Raw genomic sequence first — 21,794 nt, 5'->3', positions numbered from 1 at the left:
ATATAGATAGAGAGACAGATATAGATAGAGAGACAGATATAGATACAGAGAAAGATATAGATAGAGAGACAGATATAGATACAGAGACAGATATAGATAGAGAGACAGATATAGATACAGAGACAGATATAGATAGAGAGACAGATATAGATACAGAGACAGATATAGATAGAGAGACAGATATAGATACAGAGACAGATATAGATAGAGAGACAGATATAGATACAGAGACAGATATAGATAGAGAGACAGATATATAGAGACAGATATAGATAGAGAGACAGATATAGAGAGACAGAAATATATACATAGATAGAGAGACAGATATAGATACAGAGACAGATATAGATACAGAGACAGATATAGATAGAGAGACAGATATAGAGAGACAGATATAGATAGAGAGACAGATATAGAGAGACAGATATAGAGAGACAGATATAGAGAGACAGATATAGATAGAGAGACAGATATAGATAGAGAGATATAGAGAGACAGATATAGAGAGACAGATATAGATAGAGAGACAGATATAGATAGAGAGATATAGATAGAGAGAGAGACAGATATAGAGAGACAGATATAGAGAGACAGATATAGAGAGACAGATATAGAGAGACAGATATAGAGAGACAGATATAGAGAGACAGATATAGATAGAGAGACAGATATAGATAGAGAGACAGATATAGATAGAGAGACAGATATATAGATTTAGAGACAGCTATTTCGACATGGAGACACATATTTAGAGACAGACAGGTTTGACTCACTGCCTCTCTCTCTGGGTGTCTTCGTGGTGTACACAGAGTAGGCGTTGTACTCGTTGAGGCCGGGCTCCAGGTAGGCGACAGGCATGGCAGCGGCAAGATTAGCCAAACACTCCCCCAGAGCCGGCCTCTGCCTGTATACAGACACGACAAAACGCTAATGGTCTGACGCCCATGGACTGCAAAGTGTGTTATAATAAAAGAACAGAAACCTGAACAAACAAACATCAGGATCAGCGATAATAACCAGAGACACTATAAACACTGAGCCCACAGGGATAATAAGCACTATAAACACTGAGCCCATAGGGATAATGAACACTATAAAAACTGAGCCCACAGGGATAATGAACACTATAAACACTGAGCCCACAGGGATAATGAACACTATAAACACTGAGCCCACAGGGATAATGAACACTATAAACACTGAGCCCACAGGGATAATGAACACTATAAACACTGAGCCCACAGGGATAATGAACACTATAAACACTGAGCCCACAGGGATAATGAACACTATAAACACTGAGCCCAGAGGGATAATGAACACTATAAACACTGAGCCCACAGGGATAATAAGCACTATAAACACTGAGCCCACAGGGATAATGAACACTATAAACACTGAGCCCACAGGGATAATGAACACTATAAACACTGAGCCCACAGGGATAATGAACACTATAAACACTGAGCCCACAGGGATAATGAACACTATAAACACTGAGCCCACAGGGATAATGAACACTATAAACACTGAGCCCATAATATATAGAATAATAATTCATGACTTTTAACCCTCCATTCCCCATAACATAGCAATGCCCCCCCCCCCTGAAAGCAAAACTCCATTCAAAAACGGTATTTTGGTATTTCTTTCATTGTCCCAACATATTTTGAATGTCAGCAGTCAAATTTTCAAGAGATCGGACTTTCAAGAAGCATCGTGTCACTGGCCGCATCGTGTCACTGGCCGCATCGTGTCACTGGCCGCATCGTGTCACTGGCCGCATCGTGTCACTGGCCGCATCGTGTCACTGGCCGCAACGTGTCACTGGCCGCATCGTGTCACTGGCCGCATCGTGTCACTGGCCGCATCGTGTCACTGGCCGCATCGTGTCACTGGCCGCATCGTGTCACTGGCCGCATCGTGTCACTGGCCGCATCGTGTCACTGGCCGCATCGTGTCACTGGCCGCAACGTGTCACTGGCCGCATCGTGTCACTGGCCGCATCGTGTCACTGGCCGCATCGTGTCACTGGCCGCATCGTGTCACTGGCCGCAACGTGTCACTGGCCGCATCGTGTCACTGGCCGCATCGTGTCACTGGCCGCATCGTGTCACTGGCCGCAACGTGTCACTGGCCGCAACGTGTCACTGGCCGCATCGTCAAAATGCTTCTTGGAAGTCCGATATCTTGAAAATTTGACTGATGACTTGCAAAATATTTTGGGGGACTGTATCAAATGGGAAAAATAGCAAAAGAGAGAATTATTTTGATTGTAATTCCCCTTTAAGCAGGTAGTGTGTACTAACTTCTCAGCGTGAGGCGTCTTGACGGTGCCCAGCGAGTAGATGGAACACATGATCCTGTAACACGAGATCTGAAGGTCATCCACTGGAGGGCAGAGAGACAGGAAGGAATCAGAGAAACAGACAGACAGATAGGAGTCAGAGAGACGGACAGGGGTCAGACAGACAGACAGACAGACAGACAGACAGACAGACAGACAGACAGACAGACAGACAGACAGACAGACAGACAGACAGACAGACAGACAGACAGACAGACAGGAGTCAGATAGACATACAGGGGTCAGAGAGACAGACAAGAGTCAGATAGACAGACAGGGGTCAGACAGACAGAAGACCGGAGCCAGACAGACAGACAGGGGTCAGAGAGACAGACAAGAGTCAGATAGACAGACAGGGGTCAGAGAGACAGACAAGAGTCAGATAGACAGACAGGGGTCAGAGAGACAGACAAGAGTCAGATAGACAGACAGGGGTCAGAGAGACAGACAAGAGTCAGATAGACAGACAGGGGTCAGAGAGACAGACAAGAGTCAGATAGACAGACAGGGGTCAGACAGACAGAAGACCGGAGCCAGACAGACAGACAGGGGTCAGAGAGACAGACAAGAGTCAGATAGACAGACAGGGGTCAGAGAGAGAGACAAGAGTCAGATAGACAGACGGGTCAGAGAGACAGACAAGAGTCAGATAGACAGACAGGGGTCAGAGAGACAGACAAGAGTCAGATAGACAGACAGGGGTCAGACAGACAGAAGACCGGAGCCAGACAGACAGACAGGGGTCAGATAGACAGACAGGAGTCACACAGAAAGACAGGAGTCAGATAGACAAACAGGAGTCAGACAGACAGAAGACCGGAACCAGACAGACAGACAGGAGTCAGACAGACAGACAGACAGACAGACAGACAGACAGACAGACAGACAGACAGACAGACAGACAGACAGACAGACAGACAGACAGACAGACAGACAGACAGACAGACAGACAGACAGACAGACAGACAGAGAACCTATTACTAGGCTGTATGTATTGTTTTTGTGGATCTCTCAATGAGGTATAGACTGACCCTCTGTCATTATGTTAATGTGGTATAGACTGACCCTCTGTCATTATGTTAATGTGGTGATGTAGACTGACCCTCTGCCATTATGTTAATGTGATGTAGACTGACCCTCTGTCATTATGTTAATGTGGTATAGACTGACCCTCTGTCATTATGTTAATGTGGTATAGACTGACCCTCTGTCATTATGTTAATGTGATATGGACTGACCCTCTGTCATTATGTTAATGTGATATGGACTGACCCTCTGTCATTATGTTAATGTGATATGGACTGACCCTCTGTCATTATGTTAATGTGATATAGACTGACCCTCTGTCATTATGTTAATGTGGTATAGACTGACCCTCTGTCATTATGTTAATGTGATATGGACTGACCCTCTGTCATTATGTTAATGTGATATAGACTGACCCTCTGTCATTATGTTAATGTGGTGATATAGACTGACCCTCTGTCATTATGTTAATGTGGTGAAGCAGTTGAGGAGGTTGTCAGACTCACAGATGACGTCGTCCCCAAACTGGTGCTGGGCGATGTGGTCAAACAGGGTGGTCAGGACAGGGAGCAGGGCGATGGTGGTGTAGTTGATGTTCTGGGACACACCCTTCACCTGCACACAGAGACAAAGAGAAAAAGAGGAAAAGAGAGAGAGAAGGAGAGGGGTGAGAGAGAGAGAGATGGAGAATAGAGAGAGAAGGAGAGGGGTGAGAGAGAGATTGAGAAGAGAGAGAGATGGAGAAGAAAGAGAAGGAGAGGGGAGAGAGAGAGAGATGGAGAAGAGAGAGAGAAGGAGAGGGGAGAGAGAGAGATGGAGAAGAGAGAGAGGAGAGAGAGAGATGGAGAAGAGAGAGAGAAGGAGAGGGGAGAGAGAGAGATGGAGAAGAGAGAGAGAAGGAGAGGGGTGAGAGAGAGATTGAGAAGAGAGAGAGGGGAGAGGGGAGAGAGAAGAAGAGGGGAGAGAGATAGATGGAGAAGAGAGAGAGGGGAGAGGGGAGAGAGACAGATGGAGAAGAGAGCGAGAAGGAGAGGGGTGAGAGACAGATGGAGAAGAGAGAGAGAAGGAGAGGGGAGAGAGAGAGAAGGAGAAGAGAGAGCGGAGAGGGGAGAGAGAGAGATGGAGAAGAGAGAGAGGGGAGAGGGGAGAGAGAAGAAGAGGGGAGAGAGATAGATGGAGAAGAGAGAGAGGGGAGAGGGGAGAGAGATAGAGAGAAGGAGAGAAGGAGAGAGAAGAAGAGGGGAGAGAGATAGATGGAGAAGAGAGAGAGGGGAGAGAGATAGATTGAGAGGGGAGAGAGAAGAAGAGGGGAGAGAGATAGATGGAGAAGAGAGAGAGGGGAGAGGGGAGAGAGATGAAGAGGGGAGAGAGATAGATGGAGAAAAGAGAGAGGGGAGAGAGGAGAGAGAGATTGAGAGGGGAGAGAGAAGAAGAGGGGAGAGAGATAGATGGAGAAGAGAGAGAGAAGGAGAGGGGTGAGTGAGAGAGATGGAGAAGAGAGAGAGAGGAGAGGGGAGAGAGATAGATGGAGAAGAGAGAGAGAGAAGGAGAGGGAGATAGATAGATGGAGAAGAGAGAGAGGGGTGAGAGAAGGAGGGGGGGAGTTAACTCAGAAGGGCAGCTGTGAGGAACCACCTGCTGTAGGACTAACGTTACGGTATCATCTCTGACCTGGTTCCTGCTAGAAACCTTTCCCAGCTTCAGATTCTCCACCATCTTCTCTATGTCGTCTGCAGCGCTCTCAAAGAACTGACGCAGTCCTGCCTTCACAATCTCAGGACCTGACTTCATTACCGTCCTGGAGAGAGGGAAAGACAAGGGGAGAAAGAGAGAGAGAGATATCATTATGTAAAAACTCTACTGTACGTTTGAATAGATACATAATATAAAATAAAGGTGGAGAGTGTAATATAATATTGTAGTATATGTGAGTTGTATTATAGTATTGTAGTATATGTGAGTTGTAATATAGTATTGTAGTATTGTGGTATATGTGAGTTGTATTATAGTATTGTAGTATATGTGAGTTGTAATATAGTATTGTAGTATTGTGGTATATGTGAGTTGTATTATAGTATTGTAGTATATGTGAGTTGTAATATAGTATTGTAGTATTGTGGTATATGTGAGTTGTATTATAGTATTGTAGTATATGTGAGTTGTATTATAGTATTGTAGTATATGTGAGTTGTAATATAGTAGTGTAGTATTGTGGTATATGTGAGTTGTATTATAGTATTGTGGTATATGTGAGTTGTATTATAGTATTGTAGTATATGTGAGTTGTAATATAGTATTGTAGTATTGTGGTATATGTGAGTTGTATTATAGTATTGTAGTATATGTGAGTTGTATTGTAGTATTGTAGTATATGTGAGTTGTATTATAGTATTGTAGTATATGTGAGTTGTACTATAGTATTGTAGTATATGTGAGTTGTATTATAGTATTGTGGTATATGTGAGTTGTACTATAGTATTGTAGTATATGTGAGTTGTATTATAGTATTGTAGTATATATGAGTTGTACTATAGTATTGTAGTATATGTGAGTTGTAATATAGTATTGTAGTATATGTGAGTTGTATTATAGTATTGTAGTATATATGAGTTGTACTATAGTATTGTAGTATATGTGAGTTGTAATATAGTATTGTAGCATATGTGAGTTGTATTATAGTATTGTGGTATATGTGAGTTGTATTATAGTATTGTAGTATATGTGAGTTGTATTATAGTATTGTAGTATATGTGAGTTGTATTATAGTATTGTAGTATATGTGAGTTGTATTATAGTATTGTGGTATATGTGAGTTGTATTGTAGTATTGTGGTATATGTGAGTTGTATTATAGTATATGTGAGTTGTATTGTAGTATTGTAGTATATGTGAGTTGTATTATAGTATTGTAGTATATGTGAGTTGTATTATAGTATTGTAGTATATGTGAGTTGTATTATACTATTGTATCACGCAGATCGCGCTGAAAGTCCTGCCTCTCCCATCTCCTCATTGGTTTATAGAAGCAGGTATGCTCCGTGCCATCTCCTCATTGGTTATACCCACGTGGGTGATTGAAAGACGAACTGTGTTGCCGGTCGGTATAGTATTACTATGAAAGTTTAGATGCGATCACCATGTAAGTACAAAGATGAAAAGGCCAGGAAGGAGGAGAGATGACTAGAAACGATTCGGGTGACCGTTTTATGTCTGGATTAATTGTCGGAGTAGAGGACCTTGTGCATTTCAGGTAAGATAACAACTCAATGTTTATATCCCAGGACAAATTATCTAGCATCAGCAAGCTAGCTAAATAGGACAAATTAGCTAGCATCAGCAAGCTAGCTAAATAGAACAAATTAGCTAGCATCAGCAAGCTAGCTAAATAGGACAAATTAGCTAGCATCAGCAAGCTAGCTAAATAGGACAAATTAGCTAGCATCAGCAAGCTAGCTAAATAGGACAAATTAGCTAGCATCAGCAAGCTAGCTAAATAGGACAAATTAGCAAGTGCAAGCTAACTAGCTGAATTGCTGTACATGCTCAATGCTTTTCGACCTGTTCCCAAAGTAATGTAATTGGTTCAGAGTTTGTTTTGATATTTTAACCTGCGTGTCGTGATCGCGTTTGGTGAAAGGGGACAAAATAAACGTATGCACGAGGCCGTTTTGGGTTCCGTGTCAGACAAAGACATGGTTCCACAAGTACACATATTTATACCCTCCGCTGGGCGGAGTCGACTCCTTGCACATCTCGACAGCCAATACATCTCTGTTGCTAGGCAGAAATGTAGGTGGTACCTCTCATTGGTGTAGTCATGGCCCTGCCTCCTATGTGTGAGTCATAGGACTGTTCGTTCTTGACCTCATCTGACACATCTGGACAGCCAATCGATCTCTGTTGCCAGGCAGAACTTTAGCGATGCCTGTTCTTTCTCACTTCATCTGACTGTGACCTCGGCCCACATTCCTCCCTAATTCACTCCCTGTCCTAACTTATCAGTTGACTGAAAACAGACTGCTGCCCTTCTCCTCTCCACAGGATACCTGAGATGTACCAATATCCTGTTCTGACAGAATGTAAACATCCTGCCCTCAGTAGATCTCCATACCCTAGTTGGTCCTAGTTGGTGTCCAACGGTGTGTATAATGTGTTGTTGGCGGACGTGTTGAGCATGTGTTACCTGGCATCCAGTGATCGTGACAGGATGTGCAGACAATTCACCACCGCGCCAGCATCCGTTCCTGACAACACACAGAGACTCTGTTATCAATCCATCCATCAAGCAACCAATCACTCAACTAACCAATCAATCCATCAAGCAACCAATCACTCAACTAACCAATCAATCCATCCATCCATCCATCCATCAAGCAACCAATCACTCAACTAACCAAGCAACCAATCACTCAACTAACCAAGCAACCAATCACTCAACTAACCAATCAATCCATCCATCCATCCATCAAGCAACCAATCACTCAACCAACCAACCAATCACTCAACCAACCAACCAATTAATCAACTAACCAACCAATTACTCAACTAACCAATCAATCCATCCATCCATCTATCAAGCAACCAATCACTCAACCAACCAACCAATCACTCAACCAACCAACCAATCACTCAACGACCGAACCAATCAATCAACGAACCAATCAATCCATCCATCAAGCAACCAATCACTCAACCAACCAACCAATCACTCACTCACTCAACGAACCAACCAATCACTCAACCAACCAACCAACCAACCAACCACTCACTCAACTAACCAATCAATCCATCCATCAAGCAACCAATCACTCAAGGAACCAATCAATCACTCAACGAACCAATCAATCACTCAACGAACTAATCAATCACTCAACGAACCAACCAATAACTCAACGAACCAATCAATCACTCAACGAACCAACCAATCACTCAACGAACCAACCAATCACTCAACGAAGAAACCAATCACTCAACGAACCAACCAATAACTCAACGAACCAATCAATCACTCAACGAACCAACCAATCACTCAAAGAACCAACCAATCACTCAACGAACCAACCAATCACTCAACGAATCAACCAATCACTCAACGAACCAACCAATCACTCAACGAACCAACCAAACAATCACTCAACGAACCAATCAATCAATCACTCAACGAACCAATCAATCAATCACTCAACGAACCAATCAATCAATCAATAATACCTGGAAAATGTAGATAAAAGATAAGTAAATGACAGCTAAACTCATTATAAAAAGGGTCAGTAGAAATAATCACTTGTTATTCTCCGAAAACAACTCAATGGTCGGTATGTCCCACCTGTTTATCCAGATACTAATGAATGACATGTAACTGTGCTGAGAGTAGATGAGTTGAACAGGATGTGTGTCATCGTGTTAGGTGGATGAAGTGGACACAGATAGACAAGGCACTGCCTCAAGCCAAGCACTCTAAACAAACCAACCACACAGCACCCGAGTTAGCTAACCCCAACACCTGTGGAGGTTTGATCGTCACAACCAACCACTTACTGACCACTGTGTGTACCCAGAGATGCTGACGGTTACACAACAACAACAACAAGAGAGGAGATGCAGCTAGCTAAGAGAAGAGCAATGCAGAGCAGAAGCACAACTGTGGAGAGAGGTGGAAGTTTAGAGGGAGGCAGATGGAAAGATAGAAGGGTTGGAGAGAGGTGGATGTTTAGAGGGTGTCAAGGGGGAGGCAGATAGAAAGATAGAAGGGGTGGAGAGAGGTGGATGTTTAGAGGGAGGCAGATAGAAAGATAGAAGGGGTGGAGAGAGGTGGAAGTTTAGAGGGAGGCAGATAGAAAGATATAAGGGTTGGAGAGAGGTGGAGGTTTAGAGGGAGGCAGATAGAAAGATAGAAGTGTTGGAGAGAGGTGGAGGTTTAGAGGGAGGCAGATAGAAAGATAGAAGGGTTGGAGAGAGGTGGAGGTTTAGAGGGAGGCAGATAGAAAGATAGAAGGGGTGGAGAGAGGTGGAAGTTTAGAGGGAGGCAGATAGAAAGATAGAAGGGGTGGAGAGAGGTGGAAGTTTAGAGGGAGGCTGATAGAAAGATAGAAGGGGTGGTAACATAGAAAGGAGAGGGTATTCTGTAATGATGATTGAACAGGAAGGGGTGAAAGACATTGATCGAGACGGATGGAAAGAGACAGAGATTGGGGTAGAGAGAGAGAGATTGGGGTAGAGAGAGAGAGATTGGGGTAGAGAGAGAGAGATTGGGGTAGAGAGAGAGAGATTGGGGTAGAGAGAGAGAGATTGGGGTAGAGAGAGAAAGATTGAGAGACAGAGATTGAGGTAGAGAGAGAGAGATTGAGAGACAGAGATTGGGGTAGTGAGAGAGAGAGATTGAGAGAGCTATTGAGATAGAGAGATCGCGATAGAGGGATTGAGAGAGAGAGAAATTGAGAGACAGAGAGAAAGAATGAGAGCGATAGAAACAGACAGACAGACAGACAGACAGACAGACAGACAGACAGACAGACAGACAGACAGACAGACAGACAGACAGACAGACAGACAGACAGACAGACAGACAGACAGACAGACAGAGACAATGAGAGGGACAGAGAGAGATGGATATCGATGTAGAGAGACAGAGAGAGATGAGATTGATGTAGAGAGATGGTAAGAGAGATGGATATTGATGTAGAGAGATGGTAAGAGAGATGAGATTGCGAGGTGACCCAACAGGCATCAGTCCACCATGCAGGTTCAGGATCCTTACCAAAGAGAGATACTCTGTGTCTCACCAGAGCTGCCAACTTACAGAAGATACTGAGGGAGGAGGAGGAGTAAGAGGAGGAGTAAGAGGAGGAGGAGGAGAAAAGGAGGAGTGGAGAATGAAAGGAAAGGGAGGGTATGGGAGGATAGGAAGGGAGGACCGGAATGAAAAATAAGTTGGTTAAGGTCAAACGGTCCAAGGAAATGAAGTAGATTCCATAAGAGAGGAATGGAGTAACAAGGAGAGGAGGAGATATAAGGAGATAGGGAGTACAGCAGACAGAGTATAACAAGCAAGGTCTTGTGCGAAAGGTTTTAGGCAGATCATTTTTCTATAAAAAAAAGATCAACGATTCTGAGTTTTAAAAAAAAAAGACGTACCATGTGATCTTGCACCTAGAGCCCTGGTACTACGGCATATCTTTGGTATTACTCTCAAAGCCTTTGACGATCAACGTACCTGGCGATCATTTCCTTCTCCTTGTTGGAGGAGTGGCCTCCACTGCCCAGCAACTTGGCAGGCGTGGAGAGGAAGTAGAGGCAGTGGTTCTTAAAGTATTGGTTAACCAGCGGCAGGAGAATCTACCACACAGAGACGGAGAGGTGAGTGTCAATCAGATCACAGTGTTAGAGCTCCACAATATTTTTTTTTAAAGCAGAACTCCCAAAGATGCTAACAGCTAGGCTAATGGACTAACAGTTAGACTACTGGGCTAAAAGCTAGGCTACTAAGCTAACAGCTAGGCTAATAATCTAATGGTCTAACAACTAGGATAATAATAAGCTAACAGTTTCCAAAAGCCTCTGGTGCAAAATGAGTTTGACACCCTTGGGTCTAATGGGCTAACTGCTAGGCTAATGAGCTAAGATAATGGGCTAACTGCTAGGCTAATGAGCTAAGCTAATGGGCTAACAATGAGGCTATTGGGCTAACAGCTAAGCTAATGGTCTAACAACTAGGTTACTGAGCTGACAGCTAGGGATAATGGGCTAACAGTCGGGCTAATGTGCTAACAACTAGGTTACTGAGCTGACAGCTAGGGATAATGGGCTAACAGTTGGGCTAATGTGCTAACAACTAGGTTACTGAGCTGACAGCTAGGGATAATGGGCTAACAGTTGGGCTAATGTGCTAACAACTAGGTTACTGAGCTGACAGCTAGGGATAATGGGCTAACAGTTGGGCTAATGTGCTAACAACTAGGTTACTGAGCTGACAGCTAGGGATAATGGGCTAACAGTTGGGCTAATGTGCTAACAACTAGGTTACTGAGCTGACAGCTAGGGATAATGGGCTAACAGTTGGACTAATGTGCTAACAACTAGGTTACTGAGCTGACAGCTAGGGATAATGGGCTAACAGTTGGGCTAATGTGCTAACAACTAGGTTACTGAGCTGACAGCTAGGGATAATGGGCTAACAGTTGGGCTAATGTGCTAACAACTAGGTTACTGAGCTGACAGCTAGGGATAATGGGCTAACAGTTGGGCTAATGTGCTAACAACTAGGTTACTGAGCTGACAGCTAGGGATAATGGGCTAACAGTTGGGCTAATGTGCTAACAACTAGGTTACTGAGCTGACAGCTAGGGATAATGGGCTAACAGTTGGGCTAATGTGCTAACAACTAGGTTACTGAGCTGACAGCTAGGGATAATGGGCTAACAGTTGGGCTAATGTGCTAACAACTAGGTTACTGAGCTGACAGCTAGGGATAATGGGCTAACAGTTGGGCTAATGTGCTAACAACTAGGTTACTGAGCTGACAGCTAGGGATAATGGGCTAACAGTTGGGCTAATGTGCTAACAACTAGGTTACTGAGCTGACAGCTAGGGATAATGGGCTAACAGTTGGGCTAATGTGCTAACAACTAGGTTACTGAGCTGACAGCTAGGGATAATGGGCTAACAGTTGGGCTAATGTGCTAACAACTAGGTTACTGAGCTGACAGCTAGGGATAATGGGCTAACAGTTGGGCTAATGTGCTAACAACTAGGTTACTGAGCTGACAGCTAGGGATAATGGGCTAACAGTTGGGCTAATGTGCTAACAACTAGGTTACTGAGCTGACAGCTAGGGATAATGGGCTAACAGTTGGGCTAATGTGCTAACAACTAGGTTACTGAGCTGACAGCTAGGGATAATGGGCTAACAGTTGGGCTAATGTGCTAACAACTAGGTTACTGAGCTGACAGCTAGGGATAATGGGCTAACAGTTGGGCTAATGTCCTAACAGCAAGGCTAATAGGATAACAGCTTGGATAATTAATCCTCATCTCACTTTGGCAAAGAACTTGATCTCCTGTTCGTGTGGAGACTTCTCTACTCTGCCACTGCTAACCACAGCCTCTGCAGGGAGAGAGAGAGAGAGAGAGAGAGAGAGAGAGAGAGAGAGAGAGAGCAGCCTCAGTCACACAGGGATTACATCATGACCACATGATCTGACCAGGAATACCTCCTCTGGTTCCACTTACTGGTATGATGTACGATAGACAGTATTTATGACATGAGCCAGATGAAGCATCAGTAAACTCATTCTACCCTAACCATCCCATCCCTCTGCCCTCCCTATCCCCCTTTACAGTACCCAGATGGGCGATGAACTCCTGGGCAATATCCATCCACTTCAGTAGCTTCTGGAGGAAACCATAGGCAAACCTCTTCTCTATGGAGGAGATGTCCTGTTCCATGTCCTTCGGGCCCCTGAGGTGATAAAGAGGGATGAGGAGAGGAAGGAGGAGAGGAAGGAGGAGAGGAAGGAGGAGATGAAGGAGAGGAAGGAGGAGAGGAAGGAGAGGAAGGAGGAACAGGAAGGAGGGACAGTAAGGAGGACAGGAAGGAGGAACAGGAAGGAGGAGAGGATGGAGGAACAGGAAGGAGGAACAGGAAGGAGGAGAGGAAGGAGGAACAGGAAGGAGGAGAGGAAGGAATAGAGGAAGGAGGAGAGGAAGGAGGAGAGGAAGGAGGAACAGGAAGGAGAAGAGGAAGGAGGAATAGGAAGGAGGAGAGGATGGAGGAACAGGAAGGAGGAGAGGATGGAGGAACAGGAAGGAGGAGAGGGAGAAGGAGAGGAAGGAGGAACAGGAAGGAGGAGAGGAAGGAGGAACAGGAAGGAGGAGAGGAAGGAGGAACAGGAAGAAGGAGAGGGAGGAGGAGAGGAACAGGGAGTGAGTGAGTTATTTGTTGATAGTCCCCTGTTCATATTCTATCTGAGCAGTGAGTGCTACAGTATTATACCTAGTGACGGCGTATCCGTTGAGCTGCAGGAACTTGAGAAGGTCCTGGGCTTTCTCTCTGTCTCTGGCCTTCTCCTTAGCCGTCAAGGTGTCATAGGGTACCAGCAGTGGATGGGAACCGCCACCTGGACAACACAATCATCATACGGTGTTTCTATTGCTGTGATGAACCTTTACTTATTTCAAAAGTGTCCGTCCCTTTCGTCTCACCTTTTCCCATCAGCTCCATCTTCTTCTTCCTACCCCAGGTGTTGTGGTAGTTTTCAGCCAGCTGCTCAGCCATGGACTAGAGAGAGAGAGAGAGAGAGAGAGAGAGAGAGAGAGAGAGAGAGAGAGAGAGAGAGAGAGAGAGAAAGAGAGCGAGAGAGCGCGAGAGAGAGGGAGATGGAGAGAGAAAGAGAGAGAGCGAGAGAGCGAGCGAGAGAGAGCGAGAGAGAGCGAGTGAGAGAGAGTGAGAGAGAGGGAGAGAGATAGAGAGAGAAAGGGAGCGAGGTAGTGCGAGAGAGAGGGAGAGGGAGAGAGATAGAGAGAGAGAGAGAGAAAGAGAGCGAGAGAGAGAGAGAAAGAGGATCACAAGGTACATCAATCTATATGTCTCCAGTGACAGTGAACAGTAGTAAACTACCGCCCATACCCTGTCCTCCACCAAACCAATACGACAGATTGCTGATCATAGTGTGTTGACCAAGCCACCATCGACTAGAGTTGTCTTTCCAGTTTGTTCCTTACCTGCAGCTCTCTGGACAGCGCCATGGCAGTGATGTCCACAGGTGAAGGGCTGTAGCCATGGCTGGGGTCATAGGTCGCCTGAGCAGTCTGGGAGATCTTACGCGTGGAGGTCTTCAGCTCCACCTTCTCTCCCTCCCCTGCTTGAGCCTTCTCCATCGTCCACTCCCAGGCCAGCATGGCCTTAACGGACTCCTTGATGGGCCAACGGTAGATCTCCTTGTCCTTCTCGGAGAAGGTCTTGTAGGGACGCAGCATGGGGTGTGTCTTAGCGTTTTCATCCAGCACCTCTCCGTACGACCAGTTGTTCTGGATCTGAGAGCAGATACATAAAAGCATCAGTATACAAAAAAAAAACGATTTTCTCCCTGAAGTCTCCATATCTCCATCGGTAGATGGTGATGTAGATGTGTCGTAGATGCAGGGTGAAAGAGAGGTGAGGAGTAAACTAACCTTTTCGAAGGCCCACTTGTCGTGAGTGTGTTCTGCATACTTGTTGATGAAGGCATCCAGCTTCTCTGGGATAATGGTGCTGAGAAGGACAAGACAGGTGGAGAGTTATCGCTGCGTGAGACAACCTGCTAACACACTGCTAACCACTCTACTGTGTAAATATAGCGTCAAGGGTTTTCCACACCAGGTGAATTTAAATCAGGAAAAAACCCCTGGCCTTAAACTAGGGCCTGGAGTTTCTCCTGGACAGGTCACACGTGATCAGGAAATCTCCAGACTGCCGACGACCCCCATCCCATTCTCACTTAGTGGTCTCCACGGGTTTGGGGTCAAAGTTCCCCTCAGCGTCCACCGAAGCCTTCTTCTCCGTGTTGGAGGAGTAGCTGGCGTCCACATAGTCAGGGGGAATGGCGCCAGCGATGGCACAGATACATGGCATGGCAATCTTAAACAGCTCGGCATCGAATTTCTAGAACAGGTTGAGAGGGAAAGAAAGAGATGGAGAGCAGGAAAGGGGACAGCGAGATGGAGAGGTAGAGGGAGAAGGGGAGAGGGAGGGAGAAGGGGAGAGGGAGGGAGAGGGGGAGAGGGAGGGAGAGGTAGAGGGAGAAGGGGAGAGGGAGGGAGAAGGGGAGAGGGAGGGAGAGGGGGAGAGGGAGGGAGAGGTAGAGGGAGAAGGGGAGAGGGAGGGAGAAGGGGAGAGGGAGGGAGAAGGGGAGAGGGAGGGAGAAGGGGAGAGGGAGAGGGAGGGGGAGGTAGAGGGACAAGGGGAGAGGGAGGCAGAAGGGGAGAGGGAGGGGGAGGTAGAGGGAGAAGGGGAGAGGGAGGGAGAAGGGGAGAGGGAGGGAGAAGGGGAGAGGGAGCGGGAGGTAGAGGGAGAAGGGGAGAGGGAGGGAGAAGGGGAGAGGGAGGGAGAAGGGGAGAGGGAGGGGGAGGTAGAGGGAGAAGGGGAGAGGGAGGGGGAGGTAGAGGGAGAAGGGGAGAGGGAGGGGGAGGTAGAGGGAGAAGGGGAGAGGGAGGGAGGGAGAAGGGGAGAGGGAGGGGAGGTAGAGGGAGAAGGGAGAGGGAGGGAGAAGGGGAGAGGGAGGGGAGGTAGAGGGAGAAGGGGAGAGGGAGGGAGAAGGGAGAGGGAGGGAGAAGGGGAGAGGGAGGGGGAGGTAGAGGGAGAAGGGGAGAGGAGGGGAGGTAGAGGGAGAAGGGGAGAGGGAGGGGAGGTAGAGGGAGAAGGGGAGAGGGAGGGGGAGGTAGAGGGAGAAGGGGAGAGGGAGGGTGAGGGTGAGGGGTGGGGGAGGTAGAGGGGGAGGTAGAGGGAGAAGGGGAGAAGTAGAGGAGGAAGTAGAGGGAGAAGGGGAGAGCGGGAGGGAGAAGGGAAGTAGAGGGAGAAGGGGAGAGGGGGAGTGAAAGTGAGAGCGAAGTCACAGGAAGTGCCAAGTAATACAAAGTCTTCCAGGAACCAAACTACCCCGTTTATAATAATATACAGTACAGTCATGTATATTGTTCTGACCTTGTGCGCCAGAGACTCGAAGATACCCCAGAAGAGTTTCCGCGACAGGTGCAGCTCCTCCTCTGACGACACCCCAAAGTTGGCCCAACCGTTAGGCAGGCAGTAGTACTTCCAACAACGCTCATAGTGATTGGTCAGGAGCTTCAGAGGCATCTTAGCAAACTCGTTGAGTATTGGCACGTCAAACACCAGCTTCCTCAGCAGATGCTGCAGCATGGAAGGTCGAAGGTACCTGATAGGACAGAGGTACAAGTTAAGTGTAGTAGTATATTATTCGTAAAGGTAACGTTTAATTCACTGAGGTGCCAGAGGGTTGTGGTTGTCGCGTACTTGACGAGGGACATGAGGCACTCCTCGATGACGTCTCTCTGAGCCTTGGTGAGGGCTCGCCCGCGGGACAGCCTATAGATGGTGTGCAACATGGAGTCAATCATGATGGCGCGGTGGTCGGTGCCCGCGAACAGAGGGGCACACTTGGTGATGAGGGGCAGCACAGCGGAACACAGGTAGCGGTTCAGAGCCAGAGCCATCTCTGTGGTACTGAATGCCAGCTAGGGGGGGGAGGGGGGGACAGACAGACAGACAGACAAAGAGGGAGAGAGATGTTATTCACATTGTTTTGTCTTTAGTCTAATAAATAGAGACATGAATCCAAGACAATAGAGACATGATTCCAAGACAATAGAGACATGAATCCAAGACAATAGAGACATGGTTCCAAGGTTACAATAGAGACATGGTTCCAAGGTTACAATAGAGACATGGTTCCAAGGTTCAAATAGAGACATGGTTCCAAGACAATAGAGACATGAATCCAAGACAATAGAGACATGAATCCAAGACAATAGAGACATGAATCCAAGACAATAGAGACATGAATACAAGACAATAGAGACATGGTTCCAAGACAATAGAGACACGAATCCACGACAATAGAGACATGGATCCAAGACAATAGAGACATGAATCCAAGACAATAGAGACATGGTTCCAAGACAATAGAGGCATGGTTCCAAGACAATAGAGACATGGTTCCAAGACAATAGAGACATGTTCCAAGACAATAGAGGCATGAATCCAAGACAATAGAGACATGGTTCCAAGACAATAGAGACATGGTTCCAAGACAATAGAGACATGAATCCAAGACAACAGAGACATTAATCCAAGACAATAGAGACATGGTTCCAAGGTTCCAATAGTGACATAAATCCATGACAATAGAGACATGGTTCCAAGACAACAGAGACATGGTTCCAAGACAATAGAGACATGAATCCAAGACAATAGAGACATGAATACAAGACAATAGAGACATGGTTCCAAGACAATAGAGACATGAATCCAAGACAATAGAGACATGAATCCAAGACAATAGAGACATGGTTTCAAGACAATAGAGACATGTTCCAAGACAATAGAGGCATGAATCCAAGACAATAGAGACATGGTTCCAAGACAATAGAGACATGGTTCCAAGACAATAGAGACATGAATCCAAGACAACAGAGACATTAATCCAAGACAATAGAGATATGGTTCCAAGACAATAGAGACATGAATCCAAGACAATAGAGACATGAATCCAAGACAATAGAGACATGAATCCAAGACAATAGAGGCATGGTTCCAAGACAATTGAGACATGGTTCCAAGACAATAGAGGCATGGTTCCAAGACAATAGAGACATGGTTCCAAGACAATAGAGGCATGAATCCAAGACAATAGAGACATGGTTCCAAGACAATAGAGACATGAATCCAAGACAACAGAGACATTAATCCAAGACAATAGAGACATGGTTCCAAGGTTCCAATAGTGACATAAATCCATGACAATAGAGACATGGTTCCAAGACAACAGAGACATGGTTCCAAGACAATAGAGACATGAATCCAAGAGAATAGAGACATGAATCCAAGACAATAGAGACATGAATACAAGACAATAGAGACATGGTTCCAAGACAATAGAGACATGAATCCAAGACAATAGAGACATGAATCCAAGCCAATAGAGACATGGTTCCAAGACAATAGAGACATGGTTCCAAGACAATAGAGACATGGTTCCAAGACAATAGAGGCATGGTTCCAAGACAATAGAGACATGGTTCCAAGACAATAGAGGCATGGTTCCAAGGTTCCAATAGAGACATGGTTCCAAGGTTCCAATAGAGACATGGTTCCAAGACAATAGAGACATGAATCCAAGACAATAGAGACATGAATCCAAGACAATAGAGACATGAATACAAGACAATAGAGACATGGTTCCAAGACAATAGAGACATGAATCCAAGACAATAGAGACATGAATCCAAGACAATAGAGACATGAATCCAAGACAATAGAGACATGAATACAAGACAATAGAGACATGGTTCCAAGACAATAGAGACATGAATCCAAGACAATAGAGACATGAATCTAAGACAATAGAGACATGAATCCAAGACAATAGAGACATGGTTCCAAGACAATAGAGGCATGGTTCCAAGACAATAGAGACATGGTTCCAAGACAATTGAGACATGTTCCAAGACAATAGAGGCATGAATCCAAGACAATAGAGACATGGTTCCAAGACAATAGAGACATGGTTCCAAGACAATAGAGACATTAATCCAAGACAATAGAGACATGGTTCCAAGGTTCCAAAAGTGACATGAATCCAAGACAATAGAGACGTGGTTCCAAGACAACAGAGACATGGTTCCAAGACAATAGAGACATGAATCCAAGAGAATAGAGACATGAATCCAAGACAATAGAGACATGAATACAAGACAATAGAGACATGAATCCAAGACAATAGAGACATGAATCCAAGACAATAGAGACATGAATCCAAGACAATAGAGACATGAATCCAAGACAATAGAGACATGGTTCCAAGACAATAGAGGCATGAATCCAAGACAATAGAGACATGGTTCCAAGACAATAGAGACATGTTCCAAGACAATAGAGGCATGAATCCAAGACAATAGAGACATGGTTCCAAGACAATAGAGACATGGTTCCAAGACAATAGAGACATGAATCCAAGACAACAGAGACATTAATCCAAGACAATAGAGACATGGTTCCAAGGTTCCAATAGTGACATGAATCCAAGACAATAGAGACATGGTTCCAAGACAATAGAGACATGGTATCAAGACAATAGAGAAATGAATCCAAGACAATAGAGACATGAATCCAAGACAATAGAGACATGGTTCCAAGACAATTGAGACATGGTTCCAAGACAATAGAGGCATGGTTCCAAGACAATAGAGACATGGTTCCAAGACAATAGAGGCATGAATCCAAGACAATAGAGACATGGTTCCAAGACAATAGAGACATGTTCCAAGACAATAGAGGCATGAATCCAAGAAAATAGAGACATGGTTCCAAGACAATAGAGACATGGTTCCAAGACAATAGAGACATGAATCCAAGACAACAGAGACATTAATCCAAGACAATAGAGACATGGTTCCAAGGTTCCAATAGTGACATGAATCCAAGACAATAGAGACATGGTTCCAAGACAATAGAGACATGGTATCAAGACAATAGAGAAATGAATCCAAGACAATAGAGACATGAATCCAAGACAATAGAGACATGGTTTCAAGACAATAGAGACATGGTTCCAAGACAATAGAGACATGGTTCCAAGACAATAGAGACACGGTTCCAAGACAATAGAGACATGGTTCCAAGACAATAGAGGCATGGTTCCAAGACAATAGAGACATGGTTCCAAGACAATTGAGACATGTTCCAAGACAATAGAGGCATGAATCCAAGACAATAGAGACATGGTTCCAAGACAATAGAGACATGGTTCCAAGACAATAGAGACATTAATCCAAGACAATAGAGACATGGTTCCAAGGTTCCAAAAGTGACATGAATCCAAGACAATAGAGACGTGGTTCCAAGACAACAGAGACATGGTTCCAAGACAATAGAGACATGAATCCAAGAGAATAGAGACATGAATCCAAGACAATAGAGACATGAATACAAGACAATAGAGACATGAATCCAAGACAATAGAGACATGAATCCAAGACAATAGAGACATGAATCCAAGACAATAGAGACATGAATCCAAGACAATAGAGACATGGTTCCAAGACAATAGAGGCATGAATCCAAGACAATAGAGACATGGTTCCAAGACAATAGAGACATGTTCCAAGACAATAGAGGCATGAATCCAAGACAATAGAGACATGGTTCCAAGACAATAGAGACATGGTTCCAAGACAATAGAGACATGAATCCAAGACAACAGAGACATTAATCCAAGACAATAGAGACATGGTTCCAAGGTTCCAATAGTGACATGAATCCAAGACAATAGAGACATGGTTCCAAGACAATAGAGACATGGTATCAAGACAATAGAGAAATGAATCCAAGACAATAGAGACATGAATCCAAGACAATAGAGACATGGTTCCAAGACAATTGAGACATGGTTCCAAGACAATAGAGGCATGGTTCCAAGACAATAGAGACATGGTTCCAAGACAATAGAGGCATGAATCCAAGACAATAGAGACATGGTTCCAAGACAATAGAGACATGTTCCAAGACAATAGAGGCATGAATCCAAGACAATAGAGACATGGTTCCAAGACAATAAAGACATGGTTCCAAGACAATAGAGACATGAATCCAAGACAACAGAGACATTAATCCAAGACAATAGAGACATGGTTCCAAGGTTCCAATAGTGACATGAATCCAAGACAATAGAGACATGGTTCCAAGACAATAGAGACATGGTATCAAGACAATAGAGAAATGAATCCAAGACAATAGAGACATGAATCCAAGACAATAGAGACATGGTTCCAAGACAATAGAGACATGGTTCCAAGACAATAGAGACACGAATCCACGACAATAGAGACATGGTTCCAAGGTTCCAAAAGAGATGTGAATCCAAGACAATAGAGACATGAATCCAAGACAATAGAGACATGGTTTCAAGACAATAGAGACATGGTTCCAAGACAATAGAGACATGGTTCCAAGACAATAGAGACACGGTTCCAAGACAATAGAGACATGGTTCCAAGACAATAGAGACATGGTTCCAAGACAATAGAGACATAAATCCAAGACAATAGAGACATGAATCCAAGACAATAGAGACATGGTTCCAAGACAATAGAGACATGGTTCCAAGACAATAGAGACATGAATCCAAGACAATAGAGACATGAATCCAAGACAATAGAGACATGGTTTCAAGACAATAGAGACATGGTTCCAAGACAATAGAGACATGAATCCAAGAGAATAGAGACATGAATCCAAGACAATAGAGACATGGTTTCAAGACAATAGAGACATGGTTCCAAGACAATAGAGACATGAATCCAAGAGAATAGAGACATGAATCCAAGACAATAGAGACATGGTTCCAAGACAATAGAGACATGAATCCAAGACAATAGAGACATGGTTCCAAGACAATAGAGACACGGTTCCAAGACAATAGAGACATGGTTCCAAGACAATAGAGACATAAATCCAAGACAATAGAGACATGAATCCAAGACAATAGAGACATGGTTCCAAGACAATAGAGACATGGTTCCAAGACAACAGAGACATGGTTCCAAGACAATAGAGACATGAATCCAAGAGAATAGAGACATGAATCCAAGACAATAGAGACATGAATCCAAGACAACAGAGACATGAATCCAAGCCAATAGAGACATGAATC

General features: G+C 44.7%; 1 protein-coding gene across 1 annotated transcript in view; it reads right to left on the bottom strand.

Moving 5' to 3' along the window:
* The window catches only part of ryr1b (ryanodine receptor 1b (skeletal)), a 151,516-nt gene that overhangs the window by 13,494 nt on the left and 116,228 nt on the right, over positions 1-21,794 (bottom strand). The window contains exons 50-65 of the mRNA XM_031795344.1: positions 16,379-16,599; positions 16,049-16,280; positions 14,847-15,010; positions 14,542-14,620; positions 14,092-14,403; positions 13,573-13,648; positions 13,364-13,487; positions 12,714-12,829; positions 12,408-12,475; positions 10,586-10,707; positions 10,130-10,179; positions 7,556-7,616; positions 5,045-5,171; positions 3,880-3,988; positions 2,310-2,391; positions 774-904 (exon numbers count right to left, since the gene is read on the bottom strand). Of these exons, the coding sequence (XP_031651204.1) occupies positions 774-904; positions 2,310-2,391; positions 3,880-3,988; positions 5,045-5,171; positions 7,556-7,616; positions 10,130-10,179; positions 10,586-10,707; positions 12,408-12,475; positions 12,714-12,829; positions 13,364-13,487; positions 13,573-13,648; positions 14,092-14,403; positions 14,542-14,620; positions 14,847-15,010; positions 16,049-16,280; positions 16,379-16,599 (2,074 nt within the window). The remainder of the gene's footprint in view (positions 1-773; positions 905-2,309; positions 2,392-3,879; positions 3,989-5,044; positions 5,172-7,555; positions 7,617-10,129; positions 10,180-10,585; positions 10,708-12,407; positions 12,476-12,713; positions 12,830-13,363; positions 13,488-13,572; positions 13,649-14,091; positions 14,404-14,541; positions 14,621-14,846; positions 15,011-16,048; positions 16,281-16,378; positions 16,600-21,794) is intronic.

The sequence above is a fragment of the Oncorhynchus kisutch genome, linkage group LG18, assembly GCF_002021735.2.
Source record: "Oncorhynchus kisutch isolate 150728-3 linkage group LG18, Okis_V2, whole genome shotgun sequence".
NCBI classification, from domain to species: Eukaryota; Metazoa; Chordata; class Actinopteri; order Salmoniformes; family Salmonidae; genus Oncorhynchus; species Oncorhynchus kisutch.
Note: the sequence above shows the minus strand (reverse complement) of the source record. Positions and strands in the feature narration are given on the sequence as shown.